The sequence below is a fragment of the Phaenicophaeus curvirostris genome, chromosome 14 (genome assembly GCF_032191515.1).
Source record: "Phaenicophaeus curvirostris isolate KB17595 chromosome 14, BPBGC_Pcur_1.0, whole genome shotgun sequence".
NCBI classification, from domain to species: Eukaryota; Metazoa; Chordata; class Aves; order Cuculiformes; family Cuculidae; genus Phaenicophaeus; species Phaenicophaeus curvirostris.
Genome location: NC_091405.1, coordinates 5,889,370 through 5,916,629, shown reverse-complemented (window position 1 = coordinate 5,916,629; position 27,260 = coordinate 5,889,370). Strand labels below are relative to the sequence as shown.

The 27,260-nt window shown below is 58.1% G+C and overlaps 3 protein-coding genes across 4 annotated transcripts in view; 2 read left to right on the top strand and 1 right to left on the bottom strand.

Annotated features, from left to right (window-relative positions):
• The window catches only part of AMFR (autocrine motility factor receptor), a 414,702-nt gene extending 389,850 nt beyond the window's left edge, over positions 1 to 24,852 (bottom strand). The window contains exon 1 of the mRNA XM_069868690.1: positions 24,847 to 24,852. The gene's annotated coding sequence lies outside the window, so the exon portion shown is untranslated. The remainder of the gene's footprint in view (positions 1 to 24,846) is intronic.
• FA2H (fatty acid 2-hydroxylase) lies at positions 1,172 to 14,176 on the top strand. Its single transcript, XM_069868799.1, has 7 exons — positions 1,172 to 1,504; positions 8,894 to 8,989; positions 10,754 to 10,896; positions 11,005 to 11,111; positions 12,371 to 12,543; positions 12,990 to 13,242; positions 14,040 to 14,176. Exons 1-7 carry the CDS (start codon positions 1,172 to 1,174, stop codon positions 14,117 to 14,119), a joined length of 1,185 nt encoding a protein of 394 aa, XP_069724900.1. The 3' UTR covers positions 14,120 to 14,176.
• On the top strand, positions 17,385 to 23,870 carry MLKL (mixed lineage kinase domain like pseudokinase). Of its 2 annotated transcripts, none has more exons than XM_069868696.1 (11): positions 17,385 to 17,503; positions 18,152 to 18,700; positions 18,894 to 19,007; positions 19,112 to 19,286; positions 19,394 to 19,491; positions 19,622 to 19,757; positions 20,470 to 20,554; positions 20,815 to 20,963; positions 21,163 to 21,212; positions 21,694 to 21,834; positions 23,328 to 23,870. In XM_069868696.1, exons 2-11 carry the CDS (start codon positions 18,244 to 18,246, stop codon positions 23,378 to 23,380), a joined length of 1,458 nt encoding a protein of 485 aa, XP_069724797.1. In that variant the 5' UTR covers positions 17,385 to 17,503; positions 18,152 to 18,243; the 3' UTR covers positions 23,381 to 23,870. The 2 variants fall into 2 exon arrangements, with proteins under 2 accessions (XP_069724797.1, XP_069724796.1); XM_069868695.1 differs by having other exon boundaries at positions 18,131 to 18,700.
• Positions 24,853 to 27,260: the final 2,408 nt, after the last annotated feature.

Genomic DNA, 27,260 nt, shown 5'->3' with positions numbered 1-27,260 from the left:
CTCCCTATTTTTTCCCCTTTTCCCCATTCTCCCTCATCCCCCCTCTTCCCCCTCTCCCCCACATTCCCCAGTTTCCTCCCTCTCCCCCCTTCTCCCTTTTTTACCCATTTTCCCCCCTCTTTCCCCCCATTCTCCCTCTCTCCTCATTCTCCCCCTTCTCCCTTTTCCTCCCTTTTCCGTCTTCTCCCCTTTTCCCGTCTCTTTTCCCCCTCTCCCTCTTTCTCCCCTCTCTCCCCCTTTTTTCCCCTTTTCCCCATTCTCCCCTCCCCCTCCCTTTCCCCATTTTCCTCCCTCTCCCCCCTTTTTCCCCCTTCTCCCCCTTTCCTCCCTCTTTCCCCCATCCTCCCTCTTTCCCCCCATTCTCCCCCTCTCCCTGTTCTTCCCCATTCTCCCCTTCTCCCATTTTCCCCCTCTTTTCCCTCCTTTTTCCCCCTTCTCCCCCCTCTTGCCCCCCCATTCTCCCCCTCTTCCCCATTTCCCCTCATTCCTCCCTTTTCCCCTTCTCCCCCCTTTTCCTCCCTCTCCCCTCTTTTACCCCTCTTCCTCACATTCCCCCTTTCCCCCCACATTTCCCCCTCTCCCCCTCACTTCCCCCCTCACCCCCTCATTTCCCCCCTCACCCCCTCATTCCCCCCTCCTCATTTCCCCCTCCCTCATTTTCCCCCTCATTTCCTCCCTCTCCTCCTCATTTCCCCCCTCATTTCCTCCCTCTCCTCCTCATTTCCCCTCCATTCCCCTCATTTCCCCCCTCATTTCCTCCCTCTCCTCCTCATTTCCCCTCCATTCCCCTCATTTCCCCCCTCTCCCCTCATTCCCCCCCTCCTCCCCATTTCCCCTCCATTCCCCTCATTTCCCCCCTCTCCCCTCATTCCCCCCCTCCTCCCCCTCATTCCCCCCCTCATTTCCCCCCTGTCCCCCTCATTTCCCCCCCCCCTCATTTCCCCCTCCCTCATTTTCCCCCTCATTTCCCCTCCATTCCCCTCATTCCCCCTCTCTCCCCCTCATTCCCCCCCCCCATTCCCCCCCTCTCCCCTCTCTCCCGCCCTTTTCCCCCCCCACCCCCCTCCTCCCCCGTCTCCCCGCCCCGTTCCCGCCCTCAGGGCGGCCCTTCCCGCCCCCGGGGCTCGGAGCGCGGGGCCGGGGCGGCAGGTGCCGCAGAGCGGGACCGGCGATGTCTGCGGAGCCGCCGGGACCCGCGCCGTCCGCGGATCCCCCGGGCCCCGCCGTGTCCTCGTGCCGCCCCTCGGGGCCGCCGCGCCGCCTGGGCCCGGCCGAGGTGCGGGCTCGCCGCGCTCGGGGCGCCTGCCTGGTTCGGTGCCGCCGCCGCCTCTACGACCTGAGCGGCTTCGTGCGGCTGCACCCGGGCGGCGAGCAGCTGCTGCGGCTCCGCGCCGGCACCGACGTCAGCGCCGCGCTCGACGGGCCCCCGCACCGCCACTCCCGCAACGCCCGCCGCTGGCTCGAGCAGTACTACCTGGGGGAGCTGGAGCCCGGCGCCGAGCAGGTACCGGCCCGCGGCCCCCGGGGTGGGTCCCGGGGTACCTATAGGGGGTTCCTGGCTCCAGGGCGTACGGCATCCACAGGGGTCCCGGCTTCACAACGTCCAGGGAGCCCGGGGTACCTGTAGGGATTCCTGGTTCCAGGACGTACGGCACCCACAGGGGTCCTGGGGTGCCTATAGGGGTTCCTGGCTCCTGGATATACGGCATCCATAGGGGTCCTGGCTTCACAACCTCCAGGGAGCCCGGGGTACCTATAGGGGTTCCTGGCTCCAGGACGTACGGCATCCAGAGGGGGTCCCGGCCCTGGGATATGCAGGGTCTATAGGGGTCCCGGCCCCGGGGTGTGCGGTGTCTGTAGGAGGCCCTGGCTGCAGAACGTACAGGGTCCTTGGGGCATCCATAGGGGGTCCTGGCTCCGGGATGTGCGGTATCCAGACGGGGTCCCGGCTCTGGGACGTACAGTATCCATAGGGGGTCCTGGCTCCAGGATGTATGGAGTCCTTAGGGGGTCCTGGGTGCGGTGCATCTAGGATCCCTGGGGTGTCCCAGCTCCTGGTCTGAAGGGGTTTGTAGGAGGTCCTGGCTCTGGGACATACAGTATCCACAAGGGTCCCAGCTCCGGGATGTACAGCATCCATAGGGGGTCCCGGGTCTGGGATGTGTGGGGTCCATAGGGGTCCCGGCTCTGGGACATACAGTATCCATAGGGGGTCCCAGCTCCGGGGTGTACGGCATCCATAGGGGGTCCCGGGTCTGGGATGTACGGGGTCCATAGGGGTCCCAGCTCTGGGACAATACAGTATCCATAGGGGGTCCCGGCTCCAGGATGTGCGGGGTCCATAAGGGGTCTTGGCTGCAGAACGTCCAGAGTCCCTGGGGTTCCCGGCTCTGGGGCTGAAGGGGTTTGTAGGGGGTCCTGGCTCTGGGATGTATGGGGTCCGTAGGGCTCCTGGGTGCAGGACATAGAGCACCCATAGGGTGTCCATAGCGGGGAAAATACAGTGTCCATAGGGGGTCCTGGCCCCAGGATATACAAGGTCTGTAGAGGGGTCCTGGCTCCAGGACATACACCATCCATAGGGGTCACGGCTCCAGGATGTGCAGGGTCCATAGAGGGTCCTGAGTGTGGAAAACACAGCGTCCATAGGGTGTTCTGGCCCAGGGATATGCAGGTCCATAGGGGTTCCTGGGTGTGGAACGTCCAGGATCCATAGAGTGTGTCCTGTCTCTGGGACTTATGGACTTGGCAGGATGTCCCAGCTCCGGGATGTGTGGGGTCCGTAGGGCTCCTGGGTGACAGCATCCATAGGGTGTCCTGGCCCCAGGATGCACAGGGTCCATAGCGTGCCCCAGCTCTGGGACTTACAGGGTTTGCAAGGATGTCCCAGCTCTGGGATGCAGAGGGTCCATAGGGTATCCTGGTTCTGGGATGTGCAGGGTTTGCAGGGTGCCCCAGCTCTGGGATATACAGCATCCACAGGGTGGCCCGACTCCAGGATGTACAGCATCCATAGGGTGTCCCAGCTCCGGGAGGTATGGGGTCTGTAGGATGGCCTGGGTGCGGGACTTAGAGCATCCATGGGGTGTCGCGGCTCCGGGATGTCCAGAGTCCGTTGGGTGCCCTGGCTCCAGGACGTGTGGGGTCTGTAGGATGTCCTGGGTCCAGGATGTACAGGGTCCATAGGGTGTCCTGGGTTCAGGACATCCAGGCTCTGTGGGGTGCCCCAGCTCCAGGATGCATGGGATCTGTAGGGGTCAAGGACATACAGTGTCCATAGGGTGTCCTGGCTCCGAGATGTACAGAGCCTGCAGGGTGTCCTGAATCTGGGGCACCCAGGCTTTATAGGATGTCCTGGCTCCGGGACATATGGGCTCCACAGAGCGCCCCTGGTCCAGGACATCCAAGATCTATAGGATACCCCAGCTCTGGGCTGTGTGGGATCTGAGTAGCGCAGAGTCTATAGGACACTCCCAAGTCCAGGATGCCCGGGACTGAAGTTGTACAAAGGTCTATAAGGCACCCTGGGTCTGGGCTGCGCAGGGTCTATAGGACACTCTGTGTCCAGGCAGTGTGTGATCTATAGGGCATCCTAGATCTGGACTAGTCAGAGTCCAAGCTATACAGGACAGGCAGAGACTGTATAGAGTCTGGGGTGTGTGGGGTACAGAGTCTCCGAGGTGCACGTGGTGTCTTGGGCGCCCAGCTCCACTGCAGGGCTCTGTGGGACGTGGTGTGTGGGGTCTCAGCTGCACAGGACGCTTGGGGTCCAGGGTGTGGAGGGACTAAGGTGTTTTGGGCAAGAGGAGTGTAGGGGCAGGGGGTGTTGGAGGCTCCCAGGACTCTGCATGGATGGTGCCTGAGGTGTTTGGGGTGTGAAGGTCGCAGGTGTACGGGGCACGGTGGCTCTGGGTGGGTCTGTGGGGCTGAGGTTGCAGGGCTTGAGGTGCAGAGGATGCCGAGGCTCATAGTGTCCAGGCTCCTTAGGGCTCGAGGACGGTGTCCCCACGGGCGCAGAACCTGGTGCCATGCTGGAAGGCAGGGCAGGGGTGTGATCCTGCTGCCCCAGCACGGTGTGGAGGCGTTGGGGTTTACGGAGGGGTGTGGGCGATGAGGACGTGCGGCATGGAGTGGGCGGTGAGGCAGGACACCCTTCCTGGCACCACAGCCCTCAGCCAGGGACCGGGCCGCTGGGCCCCAGGGTTTGCCGGTGAGGAGCAGCCGCTGCAGGGCTGAGCTCAGCCACCTCCCCAACTGTCCAAGCATGGGACAAGGTATCCATGACTCAGTGCCGTCCCCACCGCACCAGCCCAGCGCCCAGCCCAGGCGGAAGGGAAAGCGCCCTGGGAAGGTGCCCCCGTCACCGCTGGCTGAACTTCCAGGAGGCAGCGTGGCACCGGGCGCTGCCGCCCCAACTGCCGGCCTTCCCCGGCACGCCACGGCCAGGATGACCAAGCAGCCCAGTCCCCTTTGCCAGCCCAGTGGCTGCTTGTCCCCTCCGGACATCCCAGCAAGGTCGGTGACCGATGGGTCCCTCTGGGCTGGTTGTTTGCGCTCACTGGTTCTCCTCCCCATGGCGCAGCCTTGGCCCTGATCAGCGGCAGTGCCACAGACAGGGCTTTGTTCGCTCTCGGTGTGATGCCTGCTCTTCCCTGAATCCCGGCAATGGGAGCTCCTCTACTGGGACACTCTTTCTGCCGCCTCCTCGCAGGCATGACGAGCCCAGCGGGTTGGGGCGAAAGAAGGTACCGGACAAACGAGTTCTTGCGCTGCAACCCGCGCTGAGGGGAATTGCCACGGTCCCAATGCAAATACATGGTGTGATAACGCTGGGGCGCAGGGAGATCAGACACTACCTGGCACTAGATAAACCGTCCCGGGCTGTAATGCAGGGGGGAGGGAAAAAAGCTGTCTGCCACATGGTGAGGCTGGCCGTGCCACGTCTGGCACGCACCTGATGTGCGAGTTGCTCACCGCCCCCCAGAAATCCCTTTTGGAGAGAGACTGGGGGGAGTCAATGCCCTCAGTGGTGCTTGGGATGTTGCTTTGGCTGCTAGCAGGCAGGCAAACCCCAAGCAGCTCTTCGAAGGAGGCATCACATGGCCACCAACCCAGCTCTGGGCCCACATGGCTTTGCTGGTGCCTCTCGGTGCCGTTGGAGGTCCCAGGCTTACACCTTTCCCATGCTGAGGAATGCGGGAGTCTGTAGTCCCATAGCCACCCGGCATCCCACCTGCTTACACACTGGGACTTCGAGGGTTTTGGGAAGGTGGGAAAAATGTGTTAATGCCGAGGAGGGGCGAAGAGGAAGGTGAGAGCCAGCCTTCATCCCACTGGCACGCCTCTCCACACCCCTTCCTGCTGCTCTCAGGAGCTTGGCTCCATCCTTTGGCTGCAGGTCCCATCATCCAGCCCCATCTGGCTAAGGACAAATTAACCCCCAAAATTTTATCTATGCAAACAGAAAATACAGAGGACATCAAAGTGAGAATCGATACTTATCCAAACTAGACACTGGATTTTAGCAGTCTTGCTAGAGGGAAAATGGATCATCTAATTACCCCTCCAATTTAAACAATGAGAGACTTTCATCACAGCCTTTTTGAGGTGTGTGACGTGGCCGTGAGTCATGGTAAATCCCTTGTCCCTTTCTGGGTTGGTGTCCTCCTCTTCCTCTCACCTGGATTGCCACACATCAGGCTTTTCCTGGCTCTCCATCCCAGCCTGAGCTTACTTGGACGTAGGCACTCACGTGTTGTAATAAGAAGTGGGATTTTTTTATTATTGTCATTGGGACACGTTACGTTCAACCTGCTTTTAAAAGCCCTGCTGTGCCCAGTATTTAATGGGCTGAGACGCAGCCTCGCAGGGCTCTGCCAGCCACTGCCTGGGGACCGTGGTGCTGGTGGGATGGTGATGCTGGGCGTGTGCCACCACAGGTGATGCCTTGCTTGGGCTCCCTGCGCCTCTTGGGGTGCCCTCCTGCTACGTGCCTGAGCCTGCGCTGCCAGCGCAGCTTGTCCCGTGCGGACATCAGCAAATCCAGCTGTGTGGGAAGTTGGGGAACGTGCTGGAGGCTCTGGGGCAACACAGAGGCATGGCAGGGCTTATGCAGGGTTTAACTCACTGGGAAAACAGGCACAGATGGAAAAACTGGGTCTGGGATGCTGGCAGAGCAGCTGCTTGCAGGCAGCGTTGCCCTGCTTGGGCCAGGGGGACGTTCCCAGCACGTTTGGCCCCCCGCTGCACTGTCCCTGCCTGCGTGCATCACAACTGGGTTTGGGTCTTCTTCTAACCCCCCGAGTCCTGATGCGGAGCAGCCCTGGGGTGGCATAACCACTGCTCCCCACCCACGCAGGGCTGGCACCGAGCTCCCTGCGGCCCCCCTGACCCGCACTGCAGCGGGATGCTCGGAGGCGGATGCCGGGTCACTCGGTCACCGCGTTGTGCCGTGCCCTGGCTGGCTGGTCCCGCTGCCTCCCGGCAGGACAGCCGGCACCTTGCTGGGGCAGCAGTGCGGGAAGGCAGCACTTTGTAGCTGTTAACTTTCCCTTGGTTACATCAGGCCGCTTGCACACCTTTCCGGGCAGGACCTGTTTTTCTGGGGATGGCTTGAATGCATCAGCATCTCCCACGGGCAGCGAGCAGAGCCTGGTGCTCATGAAGACGCCTTTGGCTTCTCTCAAACCCACCTTTTATTTAGAGGAGGGTGGAAATAAGCCCCAGCAGGACAGCCACATGCTCTGCAGGAGCGTGTCACCGCTCTGGGAGCGAGCCTGGGCACGCAGGCATGGGTCACACCCCAGTTGCACCACAGCTGACAGTCCTTTTGGCTCCAACCCTGGGGTGAACAAGGGGAGAACCCTCCTCCTGCCCCCCAGCTGAGGAAGAGGAGGAGGAGGAGGTGACTCAGGTGAGGCTGGGCAGGAGCTGCTGTGGCGTGCTAGGCGATGGCATCTCACTGGTGGCACCGTCCTCTGCCTCGGACGTGGGCGGATGGAGGAGCCTCCAACAGCAGCGTGGTGCTCAGGCAGCCGTGGGCGCGCGAGCTGGAGGCATGTGGACGTTTCGGAAAGGGAGGAGAGGTGCTAGGATGTTGCATCAGCTCAGCTTTCTTAAGTAGCCTTCCTGCTGCTGGCCAGGCTGTGGGGACACCTGTGGTGAAAGTGTTGAGGTGGGGAGCGCCAGCTTGTTTCTTGGGGATGGAGAAATCGTGTCTCAAAAAAAAAAAAAAGCCAATTTTTCTTTCAAAGCACCCATCTGGTAGAGGCAGAGCTGTAACTTGACCAACCCCAGTTGCATTTCGAGGCATCCCACATCCCCTGGGGTCTCAGGATGTCTGACTGAAGGATGGAGTGTCCGGAGCCGAACATATTGGTGGAACCCTCGCAGAAGGAGGAGTGGTGCCACACAGCATCAGCAGTAAAACTGATGCTTGCTCAAGTCCAGCCTGTCTGTTTCCCCAGGGTGAGGGGCTGTAGCGCAGCTCCCAGACCAGTGGAATGAGGCTTGAAATCTAGCTGGCCTGGGACAGGAGGTGGGAGCCCGGCTGGCAAGAGTTCCCGCTGCTGGCAAACAGCGCCCAGGTCCTGCCTTCCTGTCACCAACACTACACAGACTAAAGTCCTGCCTGCCCCGGTGAGGTGACAGGGGTCCTCCGGCATCCCTGCTCCTCCTGTGCTTGCCGGGGGGGAGTTATTCCCAAGAGGTACGCAATGCCCTCACGTTTCTCAATGGAGTTGCATCACTCTTGGAGCAGCAGGGAGAGCATCCATTGAGGAGCTGCTCTTGCGCCATGAGTGCCAGGAGAAAACCCTTCCTCGCAGCGAGTGGCACAGCTGGGAAACCCGGCGGGCATGGCTGTGCCGGGGCTGTCGGGCCACGCTGTACCCTGCGCCTGGGTTAATGGGTAACTCAAGGTGACAAAACAGGAGAAAAGGCATGTTTGGCACGTCCTGCCCAGGGTGCCGTTGGGCTGCCAGCGCTGCTGCCGGGGGGCATGGCCGGCTCGGGGCTTGTACCGGCACATCTCACCTCCCGGCAGGGCCAGTGTCGGGGCTGGCAAGGCCACGGGAAGGAGGCTGGAGCTGGCAGCCAGCACCGTGTTTGCTTCCAAGCATTGCACGAGGCAGGTTTCTCCGCCAGCCTGGGCTTTGTCCTGCTGCCACCGCGCCAGCAGCGTGCCCTCCCTAGCCAAAACCAGCTCTCCAGCCCATCTTGTTTGGCCTGTAGTGAAGATGCTCAACCCAGCGCGGTCCTTCCTCTCAAGGGCAAGCTCCCTACTACTGCACTTTTCCCCCCATGCCCAGAGCCAGGGTGGTGACACTGGCCATGCCGCGTTCCCCAGCTCTGGCAGCCCAGCTTCTCAGGGACTGAAATCTCCCTTTCGCTGGAAAGCAGCGAGGTGGGGAAGAGGGAGCCCAGCTGCCAGTGTTGGCTACCCCAGCAATGCCCCTCGCTGTGCCAGCAGCAGAGCTGGCTCCGGCTGGCTGCTGGCCTGCAGGAAGGTGAGCAGTGCTCCAGCACCGCCTGTTTGCAATGGGAAACGCTGGTCAAGGGCCCTGGAGCCTCCGCTCTGCATCCCCCAGGCACTGGCACCTAGTGCCGCCCTGGCAGCGCGGTGGGGTGGCCCGAAAACTGGGCTTGAGGGGAGGTTTCCAACCAGACCAGAGCGTGCAGTGCTCAAAGGGCGGCACAGCTCACCAACAACCGCATCCATCGGGAACCTGCTCTGCAGGAACTGACTGACTGAAATTCATCAGATTTTTTCCCTTGTTTATTTAGTAGGCAGGCACGTGCTCGCTCTGCCAGTGCCCCTGGGTGGCACGGCCACCGCTGTCCCAAACTGTGTCTGCCACTGGTGTTTCACTCAGGGTTTTCCTTCTCTTTTCAGAGCCTTCTTGAGCCGATGGATGAGAAGGTGGTGGATGATAACCCCCAGACCCCAGCACGGGTGGATCCCCGCTGTAAACCAGTGGATGAGGAGAAGGTAAGAGCTGGGGGTGTTGTCCAGCGTGGTGTTTGCTGGAGGGCTCCTGGGGAAGGCCAGGTCTCCTCTTCCACCTGCAGAAGCAACTGGCTTTCTGTTGACACCTAGGGTGGGAGGGATGCAGGAGGGAAACAATTGTGGCTGCTTCTGCGCGTTCTCCCAGAGCAGATGGCATCACTTGTGCTTTATTGCCCAGGCGTGGCTGCGCTGGGAGGCTCCTGCGGCAGCGTTGTGGGCAGAGATGGCTTTCTCTGACAGCAGCTGTGCCCTTCGAGCAGGACGAGCTGCCAAGCCGCACCTTGCTTGCTTGCTTTCTTGTTTTATTTTTTTGTTTCTTGCTTTATTTATTTTTTTCGTTTTTCCTCCTTGACTGAGCACCCATAATGAGCACAAAGGTATCCCCCAGCCCAGGCAGAGCAGTCCCCGTGCTCACAAGGTGCTCTCTGCGGTGCTAGCTCCGCTCTAAGCGTGCTGCAAGAGTGGGGACTCATCCCTAAGTTGTCTTTGGACATCCTGCCATTTGCAGCACCATCTGCATCGCCCTGGCTCGTTGGTGAGCATGCTTTTATCTTGTAAAAAGTTGGGGCTTTTTGAGCAGGAAATCACCTTTCACCCACCGATCTTAATATTTCGCTGCTCACCGCCTTTAAAAGCAAAAGTGCCATCCCAAGGTGACCTTTTTGCTCTAACCCTTCCCCAACAGAGGGTGTCTCCATCCCCGTCCCACACACCCACTGTGGGCTGGGGTTGTTTCTCCTCCTGGGTGATCACATTCATCCCTGTCTGCAGCAGAGCCCCAGAAATTCCCATGGCTACCTCACCTTCTTGCCCTGAAGCACCCAAAACTGAGCCAACCCCCCCTCCACCAGTGCCGAACGGCCACTGGGCTGCTGAGTTGGCTCTACACGGTGCCGTGTGGTAAGCAAAGAGCTGCCAGGCCTGGGGCGAGCGTGGTTTCTGTCCCAGAGCAAGGGTGGGACGGAGAAATCACCTTATCTGGCCAGGTTAGCAAAAGACGCGTCTAGGGATGCTGAGTGGCGGCAGAGGCGGTGCTGCTGGTTGAGTCTCTTTTATCTTCATCCCATGCAGACATGCTCACCTGCACGGGTCCCTTTGTGCTCTTGCAACCATCTGAATGCAGCCATGCTGAGTTCATGTTCCCATCCTGTATCCCTGCTCCCCATCCTTTTGTGCTTCGTTCCTTGCTGCCAGAGTGCTCAATAGCTGTGTCCTCTCCTCAAGGAGAAAAGCCCTTGGCCAGGGCACTGCCATGGGGACTGGCTCCGTGTCCTATCGACAGCTCACTGGCATGGCTAACAAGTGGGGAGTATTGCTGCTCGCTATCTAATCTTGACAGCTCCTGGAGAAGGGGAAAGGGTCTCTGTTATCAGAACCTGACGCTGAGCCAGGTCCAGGTACAGCCACCTTCACCTTGAACTGCCAGCCAGGTAGACAGCCGGACAGGGACAAGCTCAGCCCGGTGTTGGTGGGTAAATGGGGCTGATATGTGTCTGGTTTAGTATTTCATAGGAATGGTTGGACTCGATGATCCGGTGGGTCTTTTCCAACCTGGTGATTCTACGATTCTATGATTCTGTGGTTCTGCTCGTCTGCCCTGCAGCAGTGCTCGTGGGGAGCTCAGGGCTGCTCGGAGCAAGACGCAGCTGCTTGTGGGGCATGGGAAGGTGCTTGCAGCTCAAAATCCCACAGCTTTGTGCCTGATATTGGGGTGATGTGGGAGTACAACCTCTGTCTGTTCCCCAGGACCTGGTGGACTGGCAGAAGCCCTTGCTGTGGCAGGTGGGCTACCTCGGGGAGAAGTATGACGAGTGGGTGCACCAGCCCGTGGATCGGCCCATCCGCCTCTTCCACTCGGATATCCTTGAGTCCCTCTCCAAGACGGCATGGTGAGTCCCCAGGGGTCTGCACTGTGCCCCAGCCGGTGCCTCCGTGGGGAGAGGGGATGGCTCGCTACCCCACGGGACGCTCCCTCTGACGCCTCCTCTCCCCTGCAGGTATGTGGTGTTCATGGTGTGGACTCCCGTGGTGCTCTATCTCAGCTGGGTCAGCTATACCTCCCTCGCCCAGGGCAACACCAGGCTCTTCTCCTCCTTCACCACAGGTACGAGTGGCAGCAAAGCCTCTGGGCTTGGCGCGCTGCCCCTCCTCCAGTCCTGGGGGCAGGGCAGCTACAGGCAGGGGGAGACCTCTGCCTCCTTCCCACATCCCTCCTTCCTCGCATGCTCATCATGAGCCACATGCAAGAGCAGCAGGTGAGCTGCTGTCCCTGTGGCCACCAGCATGTCCCTGCACGAAGCCACCTGCGCTGCTTTAAAGCCCGAGCTCGTCCGTCTCCATCCCCTGCTCTCATCCACACACCTTTGGATTGTTGGAGGCACAGAGCCGCTGGCCCAGGATGCAGCTTGCTCCCTCCATCCCCAAACGCAAGCCCTGTTGGGGCTGCGGTGCCACCTCCCATGACGCCCACCCCGGGCCCCGGCTGGATGCCGGCGCGGCGAGCAAACAAACCCGGCTCTCAGTGCTGCCAGTGTCCGCACAGTGCGGGGCTTGTTTTCCCTAAGCGCCTGCCCTTGAATCTCCCACTGTCTGCTCCCCCGGGAATAACAAGCGTGGCCGGGGCAGGCTGGCTTCTTTGTTGTGCTTTAGGTTTTTTTTTTTTTTCTTTTTTGCTGGGTTCCCTATTTTTTTGCGAGATGCCACCCGGTGCCAGCTGTGCCCGGCTGCGGGGGTGGAGCACCCACTGCACCAGCTCCCCTCCTGCTCCCTGCGGCATTCGGCACCTTGATCACAAGGGCTTGGGTTGGGTTTTTTCCCTCCAAAATGACCAGGTTTAGGGGACAATCTGGATCCCTGAGGACACAGGACTGGCAGCTGGCCTGGAAAGGAGGAGGTGGCTAAAAAATGCTCTGTGAGGGAAAGCACCCAACAAACACATTCTTCTTCCCAAAAATTTGAAAAAATAACGATGCCAGTAATGCTGTTTAACTGTTGCAAGTGCTGACTGTGCAGATAAGGTCCCTCTCACTTTTTTTCTGGTGGGCAAAGCAGCTTTGGAAGGATGTGGCAGTCCCCAGGGTGCACATCCAAGCCCTGAATGGTATCTGGGATGCATGGGACCCCTCTTGCCGGCTCCTCATGGCATCCAGAAGTTGACTGTTTCTGTCAGGAGCGTAAATCTATGGGAATCAAAGAAAAATGTGGTGCGGAGCAGTGTTTGGGAGGTAGCTCCCTGGGGAAGCTCGAGGTAGGAGGAGGATGAGAGGTGGGAGGGAGGGAGAGCAGAGCTTCACCTGGACGGTGATGGATAAGAGCACCCGCACGTCGCCTGCGCTGCTGACCACTGCATGTTTCGTTGTGTAGAGTACTCCATCCCTGTCCACAAATACTACTTCCCCTTCATCTTCCTCCTGGGGATGTTCCTGTGGTCCCTGCTAGAGTACCTCATCCATCGCTTTGTCTTCCACATGAAGCCACCTGCTAGTAACTACTATCTCATCACCCTGCATTTCTTGCTGCATGGGCAGCATCACAAGGTGAGTCGTGGCTCACGCCTGTGCCCGTGGGAGCGATGGCCTTTGCTCAGGTGGAGCCTGTGCATGCGTGTCCGACGTGACTCGTGGCATTGTTGCCCCGAGGAGGGCCCTTCCCTAACACTGGTGAGGGCTGCAAGACTGGCTTGTGGGAGCTGGAGTTAAACCCACAAGCTCCGGCTGGGCAAGAGGGAAGCCCATAAAAGCCATGGGCTCCCTCTAGCTTCGCTGTAGGAAATGTGCCTCTGGAGCTCAGGGATCTGCCAGCCAAAGCCACCACCAGCCCAGGCTGGGTGAGGGGTTCCTCTCTCCTCTAGGTACATTTTTGGGGAGGGCTGCTTTGGTGTTGGCTTTTCCCAGATGAGCATCCACTATACATGGCAAGGATGCGCTGCAGCATGCGGGGTGAGCTAGGAGATCTCTGTCCCACCATCCTTTTCCCCTTCCAGTCTCCCTTCGACAGCTCCCGCCTGGTCTTCCCTCCCGTGCCGGCCTCGCTGGTGATCGGCTTCTTCTACGGTGTCCTGCGGCTCCTGCTGCCTGAGGTGCTGGGGCTCTCAGTGTTTGTCGGGGGGCTCTGCGGCTACGTCATCTATGACATGATGCACTATTACCTCCACTACGGCTCGCCGAAGAAAGGCACCTACCTGTACGGGCTGAAGGCTTATCACGTGAAGCACCACTTTGAACACCAAAAATCAGGTAGCGCTGCCTTTCCTGCATGTGCCGGCAGAGGCGAGGGCTGCCAAAGCCCAGCCTGCCTGCACTCTCGCAGCAGATTCTCTGAAATACTTGGCGTTTGGGGTGGAAAAAGAAAGGGCTGCAGTGCTGGGGAAGGAACGGGTGAGGTGCTGCAGCCCCATGGGCTGCATTTCTCAGCCCCTAGTTGAGCGCTGGGGAGCCAGAGCAGCAGAACGACAGCGGCTGCTGCCAGGCCAATGCAGTGGGACGGAAGTAGAGGTGTCAGGGTTAAGGCAGAGCCTCGTGGCACTGGGACGTAGGTGCCTGTCCTCACCCAGGGCAGCATCTCCACCTCATGGGAGGCGTTGGCAGGCACAGGGTGAGGCTCTTGGGCTTCCCCAGCCCAGCCCTTGCTCAACCTGCCCTTTGCCCAGTTTCCTAGGAGAAAACACCCCATCCAGATAAGCTATCGTCTCTGGGCTGGTGACACGGCCCAGCCAGCTCTTTCTGCTCCCTCTGCTCTTCCTCCTTGCCCTTGTCTTACCTTCCTCTCCAAAATACAATCGCTCCTCCCTTGCCAGTCTCTCCAGAGGAGCTGCCTGGCCCCAGCATCACTGTCAGGCATCATCACCTTTGCACCCAGGTGGGTGACAGCCCATCCACACCACACGCCCTTTGTGCCGACTGCTTCCAGCTCTGCCGGTCTCGGCTGCAGCGGCACTGGCTCAGCTGACGTTGATCGAACTGTGCCTTGTCCCCGGTGGCATCCCGGTGATGGCACCGCAGGCTGAGCGCTCTCCTCCCCTCCCTGCCCACAGGCTTCGGCATCAGCACCCGCTTCTGGGATCGCCCCTTCAGGACGCTCATCCCGGAGGAGACCTTTGAGAAAGAGGACTGACGGCCCCTGCACGGCACCTGGCTGCCGGCTCCTTCCCGGGCAGGAGCTGGCATCCCCCCAGCCCTTTGCGTGGCTGGCTGACCCCTGCCCCCTCCCCAGGCTCTGTACCGCAGCGGTGGCGCCACGCTGGAACATTTCTGTGATGCGCTGTGGTCCAGCTGTGGCACTACCCGGGGGGTGGACAACGGGTTGAGGATGCAGAGAAAGAGGGGAGAAGGAGGTTGCGGGGCTCCCCGGAGGGCTCCTGCCCCTTCTTTGCCACCCTCCCGCTCCAGGTCACGGATGCGTGAGCAGATCAGCTGCCCAAGAGATGAAGTGCCTGATGCCGCCCTCCCTCCTCGCCCTGGCACCTCACCGGAGCCCTCCTGGGGTGCCCCCTCCCCAGGACATCCAACACGCTGCCGTTAACCCCATCACCTAACTCTTGCCGAGGGGCTTACGTATCCTCGATCCTTCTCCCGGCCCGATGCCGGTTTCCTTGGCCTGCGGTCCTTGGGGTGGGGATCCCGCAAGTCTGGGATTGGCCTTTTTCTAACCGGTGCACCCGTTTATCTCTGCCAGATTTATCAACTTCACAGTTTTTTTGTAAACATTGGCTACTTGAAACTCAAACTCCAATGAAAAGAATTACTACGAGATGCCTTTTTTTGCTGATCCTGTGATTATTTTTTTTTTCTAATGTTTATTGCGGATATTTAAAGGTTTGGAATAAAGTTATATGTAAAACTATAGACACTACAATTGTAAATAAACTGTATATTTTGAAAAATAAAGCCTTTTTAAAAGGTTCTGGCAAACATATGCCTCGGGGCTGCTCCCATGTTCTCCCATCCTCGGTGCATCCCTCCCCAGGTGCCAGTCGGTGCCATGGGACCTTGCGGTTGGTTTTCTCTGCTCCACCGGCTGACAAAAGCTGTGCTGGTGGCCATGGTGGTGGTGAAGAAGATGCTTTTTGTAGGAGGGAACCAGCCAACGTGGGGTGATGAAAGTAGGTCCTGCTTGACCAACCTGAGCTCCTCCCATGACTAAGTGACCCACCTAGTGGATGAGGGAAAGGCTGTGGGTGTTATCTACTTGGACTTCAGTAAAGCCTTTGACACTGTTTCCCACGGGGTTCTCCTGGGGAAACTGGTTGCTCAGGGCCTGGATGGGTGTTCTTATCACTGGGTAAAAGAGTGGGTGGCCGGGCCCAGAATGTTGTGGTGAACACAGTTAAATCCAGTTGGCAGCCGGTCTCAAGTGGTGTTCCCAGGGTTCTGGGATCTGGCCAGTTCTGTTTACCGTCATTATCCATGATCTGGACAAAGGGATCAAGTTATCTCTCAGTCAGTTTGCAGATGACACCAAGTTGGGCAGGAGTGTTGATCTGCCTGAGGGCAGGAGGCTCTGCTGAGGGACCTGGACAGGGTGGATCCATGGGCTGAGGTCGTTGGGATGGGGTTCAGCAAGATTCAGTGCTGGGTTCTGCACTTGGGTCACAGCAACCCCATGCAGCTCCAGGCTTGGGAAGAGCGGCTGGAAAGCTGCTGGGCAGGAAAGGACCTGGGGGCGCTGGGTGACAGTGGCTGAACGTGAGCCAGATGTTCAGATGGCCAGATGTTCAAGAAGGCCAACAACATCCTGGTTTGGATCAGCCACAGTGTGGCCAGCAGGAGTAGGGAGGGGATCGTCCCCCTGTGCTCGGCACTGGTGACGCTGCGCCTCAAATCCTGTGTTCAGTTTGGGCCCCTTGCTAAAAGAAGGACATTGAGGGGCGGGAGCGTGTCCAGAGAAAAGGAACAGAGCTGGGGAAGGGGCTGGAGCCCAGGGGCTCTGGGGAGCAGCTGAGGGACCTGGGGCTGTTCAGCCTGGAGAAGAGGAGGCTGAGGGGAGACCTCATGGATCTCTGCAGCTTGCAGAAAGGAGGCTGTAGCGAGGTGGGTGCTGGGCTCTTCTCCCAAGTAACAGGTGATAGGATGAGACGAAATGGCCTCAAGTTGTGCCAGGGGAGGTTTAGATTGGATATTAGGAAAAATGGAGTCTCCGTCCCTGGTGGTGTTCAAAAAAAATGCAGACGTGGCGCTTCAGGACGTGGTTTAGCTGACACAGTGTTGGGGTGACGATGGGACTAGATGATCTTAGAAGTCTTTTCTGAATTGAATGATGCTGCTATTCTACGATTCTAACCACAACAAACTTGCCTGACCCTGGGCTCCTGCTGCTGGCTTCTCCGAAGTTGGGCAATGGCATCACGTGCTGCCCCGCAGTTCCCAAAATCAGCCTGGCCTCTGACGAAGTCACTTGCAAAGCTTCCTGCCCTCCTGGCAGAGGCCAAGCGACATTTCCAGCAGGGGGTTGCAGAGGTGGGGAGGGGAGAATAAGGCTGCGAGGGCTCAGTGTGCCTCGTGCAGGACCGGGGTGCTCTGGAGGGTCCTTGCTGCTCAGCCCTGAGCTGACACTGAGGTTGGACAGTGCTAGTGGCACAGCAGAAGGGGATGGGATTCTCAAAATAGCAGCAGATGTCAGTATGAAGTGATACAGCCCCCGTCCACTTCTTCCTCGAATCCTGTGTTCAGTTTTGGGCCCCTCACTACTAGAAAGACATTGAAATCCTGGAGCTTGTCCCGGGGAGAGCAACGAATCTGGGGAAGGGGCTGGAGAACGAGTCTTATGAGGAACAGGTGAGGGAATTTGGGTTATTTAGCCTGGAGAAGAGGCTGAGGGGAGACCTTATCATGATCTACAGCTCCCTGAAAGCAGATTGTAGAGAGGTGGGTGCTGGTCTCTTCTCACAGGTGCTAGGATGAGACAGAATGGCCTCAAGCTGCATCAAGGAAGGTTCAGATTGGGCATTAGGAAAAACTTCTTCACCGAAAGGTTTCTCAAGCACCAGCGGAAGCTGCCCAGGGGGGTGGTTGAGTCACCATCCCTGGAGGCGTTTAAAAGACAGGTAGATGAGGTGCTTCGGGATATGGTTTAGTGGTGGACAGGTCCAGTTGGTCTCGATGATCTCAAAAGTCTTTCCAAACCTAGGGATTCTATGATTCCTACTGTGCTTCTCACAGGAATTTCCTTCTTCCGCTGAGGAAAACCCACAGGGGTGTGCAGCCTGCCTGGCCCCTTTCTCCGCCACCCCAAGCAGCTTTCTGAGAAGGGTGTCCGGGGCAGTGTGGGAAGCCACGGCAGGTTGCACAATGGCCTTTCCGCTGCTTGCAGGAGCAGGGCTGGGGAAAGCACCCTATAAATCCATGCTGCCTCTGCCATGCCCCTCCAGTCCGCACCCGCAGCCGAGCAGAGCGGGACAAGAGAAAGCAAGCTGCTTTCTCAGCAAACGAGCTTCTTCCCTGGGAGACATGCTGGGGAGAACCTGAAGAGGAAGGGAGAGCGGCTGCAGCTTGTTTCTGGGTGCGTTTCTGTTTCCTTTCCGTAGCTCAGCATCCCTCTGTCAGTGCTGCATCCACAGCCCAGGGGCGGCTGCTCACTCCGTTCGCTGTCCCTGCTGCCTGGAGCCGGGCTGGGGAGCAGGGACCATCCCTGCAGGGATGCTGAGAAAGATATTAAGCAGGCAACGCAGGGTTACAGGAGAAAATATGGAGAAGTTGGGGACACCAGGGCTGTGAAGGGGTGGAAGCTCTTATTAGATGGGAGATAACAGAGAGAGACATCAGCTAGAAATGAAAATGGATCTTTATAGTCGACGCCGTGGGCTCTGCAGGCAGGACCTCGGGGTGGTGCAGGAACAGTGCCTGAGGGATGCTCCTTGGACCATCGCTGTCCCTGCTCACCTGTGTGTGAGCTCTGTGGATGTGGCTAACTCTAAATCAATTTTCATAAACCAAGCTAGAACATCTCTTGCTAATGCGTAGCGAGATGTGCTGACGCTGCTGCCACTGACATCCCTGCGGGTGCCCACTTTGGTCTGTTTGAGTGGTCACAGCGTGGGGAAATCAGAGAGAGCGAAGCAGCTGGAGGAGATCAAAGGGGCTGGAGGGGACCTGGAGGGGCGTGTGCTATGTTAAGGCTGTTCCTCAGGGTGGAAGGCGTGGAACAGAGGCATCTGACTGATCTCCGATCGCTGCCCAAGGCTCACCTCTACCAGACGTCTCCAGCCCACGTCCTTGGTGGCCCAGCTCTTCCCTGCAAGCATGGACATTGTGGAGAGGGTCTTCTCCGTGGCCCAGGCCATCTACAGCCAATTTGAGCAGGTGAAGTGCTGTAAGCATCAGTGCCAGCGCCTCGTAGAGCGCATCCAGATCCTGCTGGAGCCCGTGAGGATCCTCCAGGCTCAGCCGTCGAAGCACATCTCCCACCACGAAGAGGAGCTGCTGAAGAAGCTGCTCCAGGCGCTGTGGGAAGCCCAGAAACTGGTGACGAAATACAGTCAGACTAGCTGGATCCAGAAGCTCCTGCGAGCCCACAGCACCAGCGAGGAGTTCGTCTGGGTGAACGAGAGCCTGGAGGACATTGCCCAGGGGCTGTCACTCCTGCTGCAGGCAGAGCAGAAGCAGATTTTCCTTGAGGCTTTCCATGAAAAGACCTGTCGCAGGCAGGATGCTGAGGACTGGAGAGATGACAGGGCTTTCTTGGACCAGGTGATCGCATGTAAGTGTGCGTTTAGCAAACCCTTTTCCCCAGAAACCAGCGGTTGGCACCCTCTCCCTAGCTACTGCCCAGCTTTGCCTTGATGGCCACCACCAAGGAGAGCCAAAGACACGTGTAAACCACAAGAAAAGCTAACCACGTCAGCCCCACACATTCATCCTGCTGCTCCACGTCTGCACATTTCTCTTTGCAGGTACTGAGGAGCCTGAAGACATGTCTGAGGAGATCTACATTGACAGGCAATGTATGGAGAGCAAGGTAGACTGGATGCAAAGCGAGCTGAACAAAATTGTGCGCGTGATGGACTGTAAGTCAGCGTTGCACGTCTCAGCACCTTGTTCACTGTGTGTTTTCCCCACTGAGCCCTGCCTAACGTGTCCCTCGTTCCCTCCTGGCCCTTGGTGGGAGCAGGCTTGAAGAAGGTCAATGTTGGTAAGAGAGAAGACATCACTGAGATTGATCGGGACCAGCTCACCTTCCACAGACACCTGCAGGACACCGAGAGCTACGACCTCTACAAGGGCGAGTACCTCAAATACCCTGTTGCCATCAAAACCTTCAAGAGGCCGTTGACCACAGACCCAGCGTGAGTTGTCCTGGGTGGAAGAGACACGGGGCAGCCCGGAAGGGGGGTGGTGTGGTGCCACGCCGTGCCTTGCTCTGTGGACCTCACCAGGCTGTACCTTTCTGCAGGAAGGTGAGAGACATCTTTGAGAAGGAGATTCAGACCCTGAAAAAGTTCGAGTCTCCAAACATCCTACGCATGTACGGGATCTGCATTGAGGAGAAAGGTAGGGGGTGTCACATCGTCGCCCTTTCCATCCCCTGCCTGCCCCCAGTGCTAGCCGGCGGCAGACAGGTTGTCGTGGTCCCCTCCCAAGAGGTGGCATGAGGAGGGACGCTCAAGGTTTTGCCTTGCAGACGGGAGCCCCTGCTTCTCCATAGTCATGGAGTACTGCAAGCACGGGACGCTGCGGGATGTGCTCACCAAGCAACGGCATCTGTCCTGGGACGTCCGCATTCGGATGGCCCTGGGAGCTGCCAGAGGCCTTTACAGGTGAGCTCCTGCCTCAATCAGTAAGTCCATCTGACGATCCGCAAACCCTGCTCAGCTTCCGCGTATCTCTCAGTAAGCAGCGGTTGGGCACCATATCCACCCCCTCGGGGAGGCTGGTGAGGAGTTAGGCAATAGGTTTAGATCAGTATTGCCCATCTCCCCCGGTCACTGCCCCTACATCTGGCTTCAAGCCTGGGAGGGAGAAATCCTTCCTTCCCCATTCCCATAGGGCAGCTCCAGTAGCACTACAGAATCATATAATCACAGAATCACCAGGTTGGAAAAGACCCACCGGATCATCGAGTCCAACCATCCCTATCAATCACTAAACCATGTCCCTCAGCACCTCGTCCACCCGTCCCTTAAACACCTCCAGGGAAGGTGACTCAACTCCCTCCCTGGGCAGCTGTTCCAGTGCCCAATGACTCTTTCCGTGAAAAAATTTTTCCTAATGTCCAGCCTGAACCTCCCCTGGCAGCCAGTTGTCCTTATAGATCCTGCTCCTCCACAAGGCTCGTTACTTTGCCCACAGTGGCTCTTCCAGCAGCTGCTGGAAAGGTCGGCTGGGCAGGGTTGGTCCATGAAGACAAGTAGAGAGGTGCTGACTTCTGTGGGTGCTTGTCAGTCCATCCCTTACACAGCAGGAGGGAGCCCTGAGGTGAGGATGGTTCCATCATCAGCTTATGTTGCTGTTGGTTCTGTCTCATTGCAGGTTGCACCAGACAGGGGAGAAGTCCCGACTTCACGGCTGCATCTGCAGTAGCAAGTTCCTGGTGGCCGGGGATTACTGTGTGAAGGTAAGGGCCACGCTTGGAGAAGCTTTGGGGAGTTTTACACTTTTTTGTGGATGTCTTCCCCTCCTAACACCAAAGGGAATGATGATGGTCCAGAATAACACCTCAGGGAGGGTCACGTCCCCTGTCACCTTAGATGCTTAACATCTCAGCTCCTCATTATCTCTATCACCTAAGCGAGCATTTCTGAGTCGCACCACAGGCTTCTACAGACTGCATTTCTACCACTTCTCCCTCTTTCTTTCTCTCATTCTCTCAACCAGCTATCGGGATTTGAGCTGTGTGAAACAGAGTCATCCATCAAGAGGAAAGTCAAGAAGAATTGGAAGCAAGTCTCTATGTTGGCTTATGTCGCCCCTGAGAACTTGAAAGACAACAATTGCCCCTACAAGAGACCCTGTGAAATATACAGGTGTGTCTGTCCCTCCTGAGGGGAGGTGTCCACAGGCAGGCAGATGTCTCTCGGAGTGGCTGTTGAGCTGTGGGAGAGGGTCAAGTTTAATCGGACACAAGCAACCGTTTGCAGTTGGCACAGCCCAGCAGCCCCCTCTGTTAGGAAGGGGTAGAAGCGGGTAGAATTGATGCTAAAACTCTTCCTTGTCTCCTTCCAGCTTCGGAATCGTGCTGTGGGAGATTGCAACTTCCAAAATCCCATTTGAAGGTGAGACAGAATTATCACATCCCCCATGTAACAGCCTCACGGCCCGGGGCGGCTGCCGGCTGGCATTGGATGCTCCCTGCTCCTTCCTTCCCAGAGCATCCTGCAGCGTGAGGGTCCCGCTGGCAGTGCCTGGTGCACCTGGCTCTGCACAACAGCCTCACGGCTTCTCCTGGGACAGTGAAGTATTTCAGACCCATGCTTAAACCACAAGCATGCTAGTAATTTTTGTCTCTATTTAATGTTCCTGTGTATTGAAGCATAAAATCGTCTCCTTGCTCTACTGGAGCCCAACAGAGTCAGGCCAAGCATCTGGGGTTCATTGTAGACACGGTCTGGAGACACAGAGTGGCTTCTCTGCTGGCTTCTCCATACCATAGGCTGCAGGAAGGCTCTTGGCATGGCTTCGCACCCTGTTTCCTCCCCAGCACCCTCCTGTGGCAGCAGAGCCCTGTCCTGATGCTTCTGCGCGGGTGTTTTCTAGGCTGCACGCCCCAGGAGATCACAGAGAAAATCTGCGGCCACCATTACCTGGACCCTGTTGGGGAAGATTGTCCTGCAGATCTGCGGGAGGTCATTGACCAATGCCGAGCCTTTGACCCTTCTCAGCGCCCTTCTGCTGAGGGTAAGCGTCCTGCTCCCTGCTCCTCAGGCCACTCATAGCCCTCAATCATCTGCTGCAGGGGGCAGTTTGCTCCTTATTTTCTGTATGAGTTTGTCTGGCTTTGTGTTTGGGGATCAGTCCTCAACCTACATCCTTATGCTAACAAACCCTTAGATAGACCTCTCTTTCTCCTAGTTTGGGGTTTCCTACAGTTAACGTTTATCCATGCCTTGACACTAATCACCCAGCTGTTCATCTGGCATCACAGAAGAGTAAGATTTTGCTCTCAACAAGCCCTGAACTGGGAGCAGGGGTGTGTGGATTAATCCCCGCTCAGGTCCTGTAAACTGGAGGAGCATGAAGTGTTTGATAGGAATGGTTGGACTCGATGATCTGGTGGGTCTCTTCCAACCTGGTTATTCTATGATTCTATGATTCTATGAAAGGATGCGGTGCAGGAACACTTCCTGCCTTGGGCCGTGAGAAATAAATTGAATCTTGAGAATTGCTCTTCGGTAGGGAAGATTTCACCACCTTTAAAGCAGGTCTGGGTCCAGGCAGACAAATAACTGGTCTCCATCAGAAGATTTAATAAAAACAGCAGGAAAAGATAGAGGAACCTTTCCATTGAAGGCACAGAGATTCTACCCTTCGCTCAGTTCATGTCTTCAAGGGTAGAATCTTCCTTCAAACTCACTTGCCCCATCCCACGGAGATGGTTTATATACAAAAGACAGGGAGACTGCTTAAGAAACCACCCAGCTCCTGATTTGTACCATAAAAGGGGCCTACAAGAAAGCTGGGGAGGGACTTCTTATAAAGGCATGTAGCGATAGGACTAAGGGCAACAGGTATAAACTGGAGAGAGGCAGATTGAGACATCAGGAAGAATTTATTCGCAATGAGAGCAGTGAGGCCCTGGCCCAGGTTGCCCAGGGGAGCTGTGGCTGCCCCATCCCTGGAGGTGTCCAAGGCCAGTTTGGATGAGGCTTTGAGCAACCTGATGCAGTGGGAGGTGTCCCTGCCCATAGCAAGGGGGTTGGAATTAGATGATCCTTAAGGTCCCTTCCAACTCAAACCATTCTATGATCTCTGCACCTCCCTCTCCCCGCAGCAGCTCCCCTGTCAGACCCAGCTGCAAGGAATTGCCTCAGCTCAAGTGGGAACAACAAAAAGTCATCAGCGATGTTGGCAGAGCCACGCTGAGGATACAGCTTGCCTTTATTACTGTAATCCAAAGCGCAGCCGTGCCTGTAAGGTGCTAGGCTGGAAGGATGTCTTCTCACGACCGTTTCTAAGCATCCCTCCACACAAACGGCTGCTTCTTTTTGGGCTGGGGTCACTGCTCCAGGCTGTCCCCAACCAACATCTGCCCAGTCATGCTGACCTGAGGAGAGAGGGACTTCATGTCCCGATTTTTATCAGTGAGGGAATGCTATCTTCTCATCAGGGGAATGAGAAAGAGTCTACAACAAATATTCTGTTTTGGTTAATGCCATCCGTATGTTTTGCAGAGATTGTGGACTCACTGGCTGAGTTGGAGAAAAACAGAAACCAGGGAGGTTAACTGCATGAAACCGGCTCGGGGGACAAAAACCAGCCAGGTGCCTTGGAAAACAAGGGAACGCAGCGGGCCTTTGTCCTACAGGTCACAGCGTGCCACCATCCTGCTTCCTCGCCGCTGCCGAGACTGAGCCTTCAATACACGTGTAGTTGTTTGTGCGCACTGAGACTGTCATGTCACCCCTGCGAGGGGCCGTGCCCAGGCTCAGCTCAGGGGGCTGGAGGGAGAGGGTACTCCGGGGGGAGGGGACACCCTACCATGGTTTCCTGGTGGAAGAAGGCATCCTGCCATAGAATCATAGAATAACTAGGTTGGAAGGGACCCACTGGATCATCGAGTCCAACCATTCCCATCAATCACCAAACCATGGCCCCCAGCACCTCGTCCACCCGTCCCTTAAACACCTCCAGGGAAGGTGACTCAACCCCCTCCCTGGGCAGCCTCTGCCAGTGCCCAATGACCCTTTCCATTAAATATTTTTTCCTCATGTCAAGTCTGAACCTCCCCTGGTGGAGCTTGAGGCCATTCCCTCTCGTCCTGTCCCCTGTCACTTGGGAGAAGAGCCCAGCTCCCTCCTCTCCACAACCTCCTTTCAGGGAGTTGTAGAGAGCAATGAGGTCTCCCCTCAGCCTCCTCTTCTCCAGGCTGAGCACCCCCAGTTCATGGTTCCCTATTGGGAGAGGACAACCTACTACAGATCTTTGTGGGGATAGGGCACCCTGCTAAAGCTCTTTAGGGGAGAGGGCACCCTGTCATGGTTCCTTACTGGGAGATGGCACCCTGGCATGGCTCTCTGGGGGGAGAGAGAGCACCCTGACACGGTTCCCTATTGGGAGAGGGCATCCTACTACAGCCCTTCGGGGGAAGAGGGCACCCTGTCATGGTTTCCTGTGGGGTGAAGGCAACATACTACAGCTCTTTGTGGGGAAAGGGCACCCTGCCACGGCTCCTGGTGGGAGAGGGCATCCTACCATGCCTCCCTGTTGGGAGAAGGCACCCTGCCATGGCTCCTGGTGGGAGAGGGCACCCTGTCATGGCTCCCTATTGGAGAGGGCACCCTGCCACGGCTCCCTGGTGGGAGAGGGCACCCTGTCATGGTTTCCTACTGGGAGAGGGCACCCTGCCATGGCTCCCTGGTGGAGGAGGTCAACCTACTACAGTTCTTTGTGGGCAGAGGGCGCCCTGTCGTGGCTCTCTGGGGAGAGAGGCTGTGCTGGCAGCGTCCCTCGGCAGGAGAGGGCACCCTGCCACGGTTCCCCGGTCGGAAGCGCGCAGCCAGCCGGGGGCGCTGGCGCGCGGGGTCCCGGGCCCGTTCGAAGGGGCTCGCTCTCCCGCTCCTCCGGGCGCCGCGGCGGCTCCGCCAATGGGCGCGCGCGGGGCCCGGCGCTCGCCCCGCCCCCCGCGGGTTGGGCCAGTGCGGGCGGGCCCCGCCCCTCCGCCCTCCATGACTGACGGGCCTGGTGGCCAATCAGCGCGCGGGGACGCCCCCCCCCCCCCGCGGCCCAATAGAAGCGCGCGAGGGGCGCGCGGCCAACAGGGCGCTCGGGCGGGCGGTGAGCGCGGAGCGGCGGGGGCCGCGGGGAGCCCGGGGGGAGCCCGGGGATGGCGGCCTGAGGGTGGGGCGGCCTGGGCGCCAAGGAGTGTGAGGAGGCCGAGGATGATGGTCCAGGGGTGACACGGAGGCTGAATAGGCCGCCTAGGGGCGGTGGGGGGCAATAGGGACCCCGGGGGTGACGGCCTGGGGACCAGCAGGTGGGAGGGAGGCCGAGGGTGACCGCCCGGGGGTGGCCCCGGGGGCAGTGGGGAGCTTGGGAGTGGTGACCTAGGGGCCGAGAGGTGGTGGGGGTGAAACGGGACTAGGAGGCCGAGGATGATGATCCAGGGGTGACGCAGAGACTGCATGTGGCCACCTAGGGCTGGTGGGGGGCCTGATGGTGGCGACCTAGGGGTGGGGGACGATGGGGACCCCGGGGGGGGCAGCCTAGGGGCCGACAGGTGTAAGGGAGGCCGAGGGTGACAGCCCGGGGGTGATGGGGAGGCAGGGGATGGTGGCCCAGGGGTGATGAAGAAGCTGAGGGTGATGGCCTAGGGGTGGTGGGGAGCACCGGGGGTGGCCAAGAAGGCCAATGGCATCTTGGCTTGGATCAGAAATGGCGTGGCCAGCAGGTCCAGGGAGGTTCTTCTCCCTCTGGACTCGGCACTGGTGAGACCGCTCCTCGAATCCTGTGTTCAGTTCTGGGCCCCTCACCACAAGAAGGATGTTGAGGCTCTAGAGAGAGTCCAGAGAGGAGCAACAAAGCTGGTGAGGGGGCTGGAGAACAAGAGGAGCAGCTGAGAGAGGGGAGACCTCATTGCTCTCTCCAACTCCCTGAAAGGAGGTTGTGGCGAGGAGGGAGCTGGGCTCTTCTCCCAAGTGACAGGGGACAGGATGAGAGGGAATGGCCTCAAGCTCCGCCAGGGGAGGTTCAGGCTGGACATTAGGAAAAAATTTTTCACAGAAAGGGTCGTTGGGCACTGGCAGAGGCTGCCCAGGGAAGGGGTTGAGTCACCTTCCCTGGAGATGTTTAAGGCACGGGTGGACGAGGTGCTAAGGGGCATGGTTTAGTGATTGATGGGAATGGTTGGACTCGATGATCCAGTGGGTCTCTTCCAACCTGGTTATTCTATGATTCTATGACTTGTGGGCCAAGGAGTGATGAGGAGGCTAAGGGGTGGTGGCCCAGGGGTGATGGGGAGCCTGGTGGTCGTAGCCCTGAGGGCAGTGGGGAGCCTGGGAGTGATGACCTAAGGGTCAAGAGGTGGGGGGGAGGCTGAGGATGATGGCCCAGGTGTGATGGTGGCTGAATGTGGCCACCTCATGCTGGTGGGGAGCCCGGGTGAGGTGACGTTGGCAGGGGCCGATGGGTGATGGGGAGCCTGGGGATGACGGCCTGGGGTCCAAGAGGCAGCAGGGAGGCGGAGGGTGGCAGCCCAGGGGTGATGGGGAGGCTGGGGGTGGTGACCTAGGGGTGGCGGGGGGCAATGGGGAGCCCAGGAGTGGTAGTCTAAGGGACAAAGGGTGGGTGGGGAAGCTGAGGGTGGTGACCTAGGGGTGTCAGGGAGCCTGGGAATGGCAGCCCAGGTGCTGTCTGTTGGGACATCTGCCCCTTCCCTCCCAGTTTGTGTGACTGGACTGTTGTTAAAATGAGCAAGTCCCATAAAAAGCCACAAATAAACCCCTGCTTAATTTTGGGTGGTGGTTGCATGTTTTTGGTTCACTTTCTTTTGCAGCAGGTGTTGTGTAACAACGCATGGAGATATAGAGCGAGGCTCAGGTCTGGCAGGGCAGCAGCAAGAGGCTCTCCACAAGGGGAGGCTGGTGCCTTGTCCTTTGGCTCTCCAGTTGGTACTGCAGTGTCAGGTCGCTGCTCCTCAAGCTCCCTCCTGTGCCAGCAATCATTCTGGGCCCAGGGAGCTTGTTGACAGAGACCTTCCATCTGCAGGGTCCTCTAGGGACGGCTGGGCTGGCAGCTGGCCGTCACGGGGAGGCTCCTCTTTGGGGGGCCCTTTGGGATGCCTCTGGCCGTCAGGGAGAGATGCCTTTGCCTCTTTCAGATTTAATGGTGCAAATGCCAATATTAATATCTCTCATTTTTTAATTAAGGTATCTATACGTTTACTTAACTCCCAATGGTAACTCTTTTTAACTCTGAGTTAATTTATTGGGAAAATAAAGAGTCCGTTTTCCTTATAGATGGCAATTTTATCATGAATGTGAGTTTATCATTAGAGAAGCAGTGCTTGATCACTGAATGTTATTATATTCTGACTGTATGACTGTTCTGGGAGGAGGTGGCACTTAACATCTATTTTTGGGCTAACTTAGGCTGAATATTCTTAATTA

Bases quoted from the DNA above. Each gene is read 5' to 3' on its own strand.
- FA2H (XM_069868799.1), top strand. From the start codon at position 1,172: ATGTCTGCGGAGCCGCCGGGACCCGCGCCGTCCGCGGATCCCCCGGGC. The intron at 1,505-8,893 runs GTACCGGCCCGC...TTCTCTTTTCAG, and splicing joins TGGAGCCCGGCGCCGAGCAG to AGCCTTCTTGAGCCGATGGA. The intron at 13,243-14,039 runs GTAGCGCTGCCT...CCCTGCCCACAG, and splicing joins CTTTGAACACCAAAAATCAG to GCTTCGGCATCAGCACCCGC.
- MLKL (XM_069868696.1), top strand. From the start codon at position 18,244: ATGGACATTGTGGAGAGGGTCTTCTCCGTGGCCCAGGCCATCTACAGC. The intron at 18,701-18,893 runs GTAAGTGTGCGT...TTCTCTTTGCAG, and splicing joins CTTGGACCAGGTGATCGCAT to GTACTGAGGAGCCTGAAGAC. The intron at 19,758-20,469 runs GTGAGCTCCTGC...GTCTCATTGCAG, and splicing joins GCTGCCAGAGGCCTTTACAG to GTTGCACCAGACAGGGGAGA.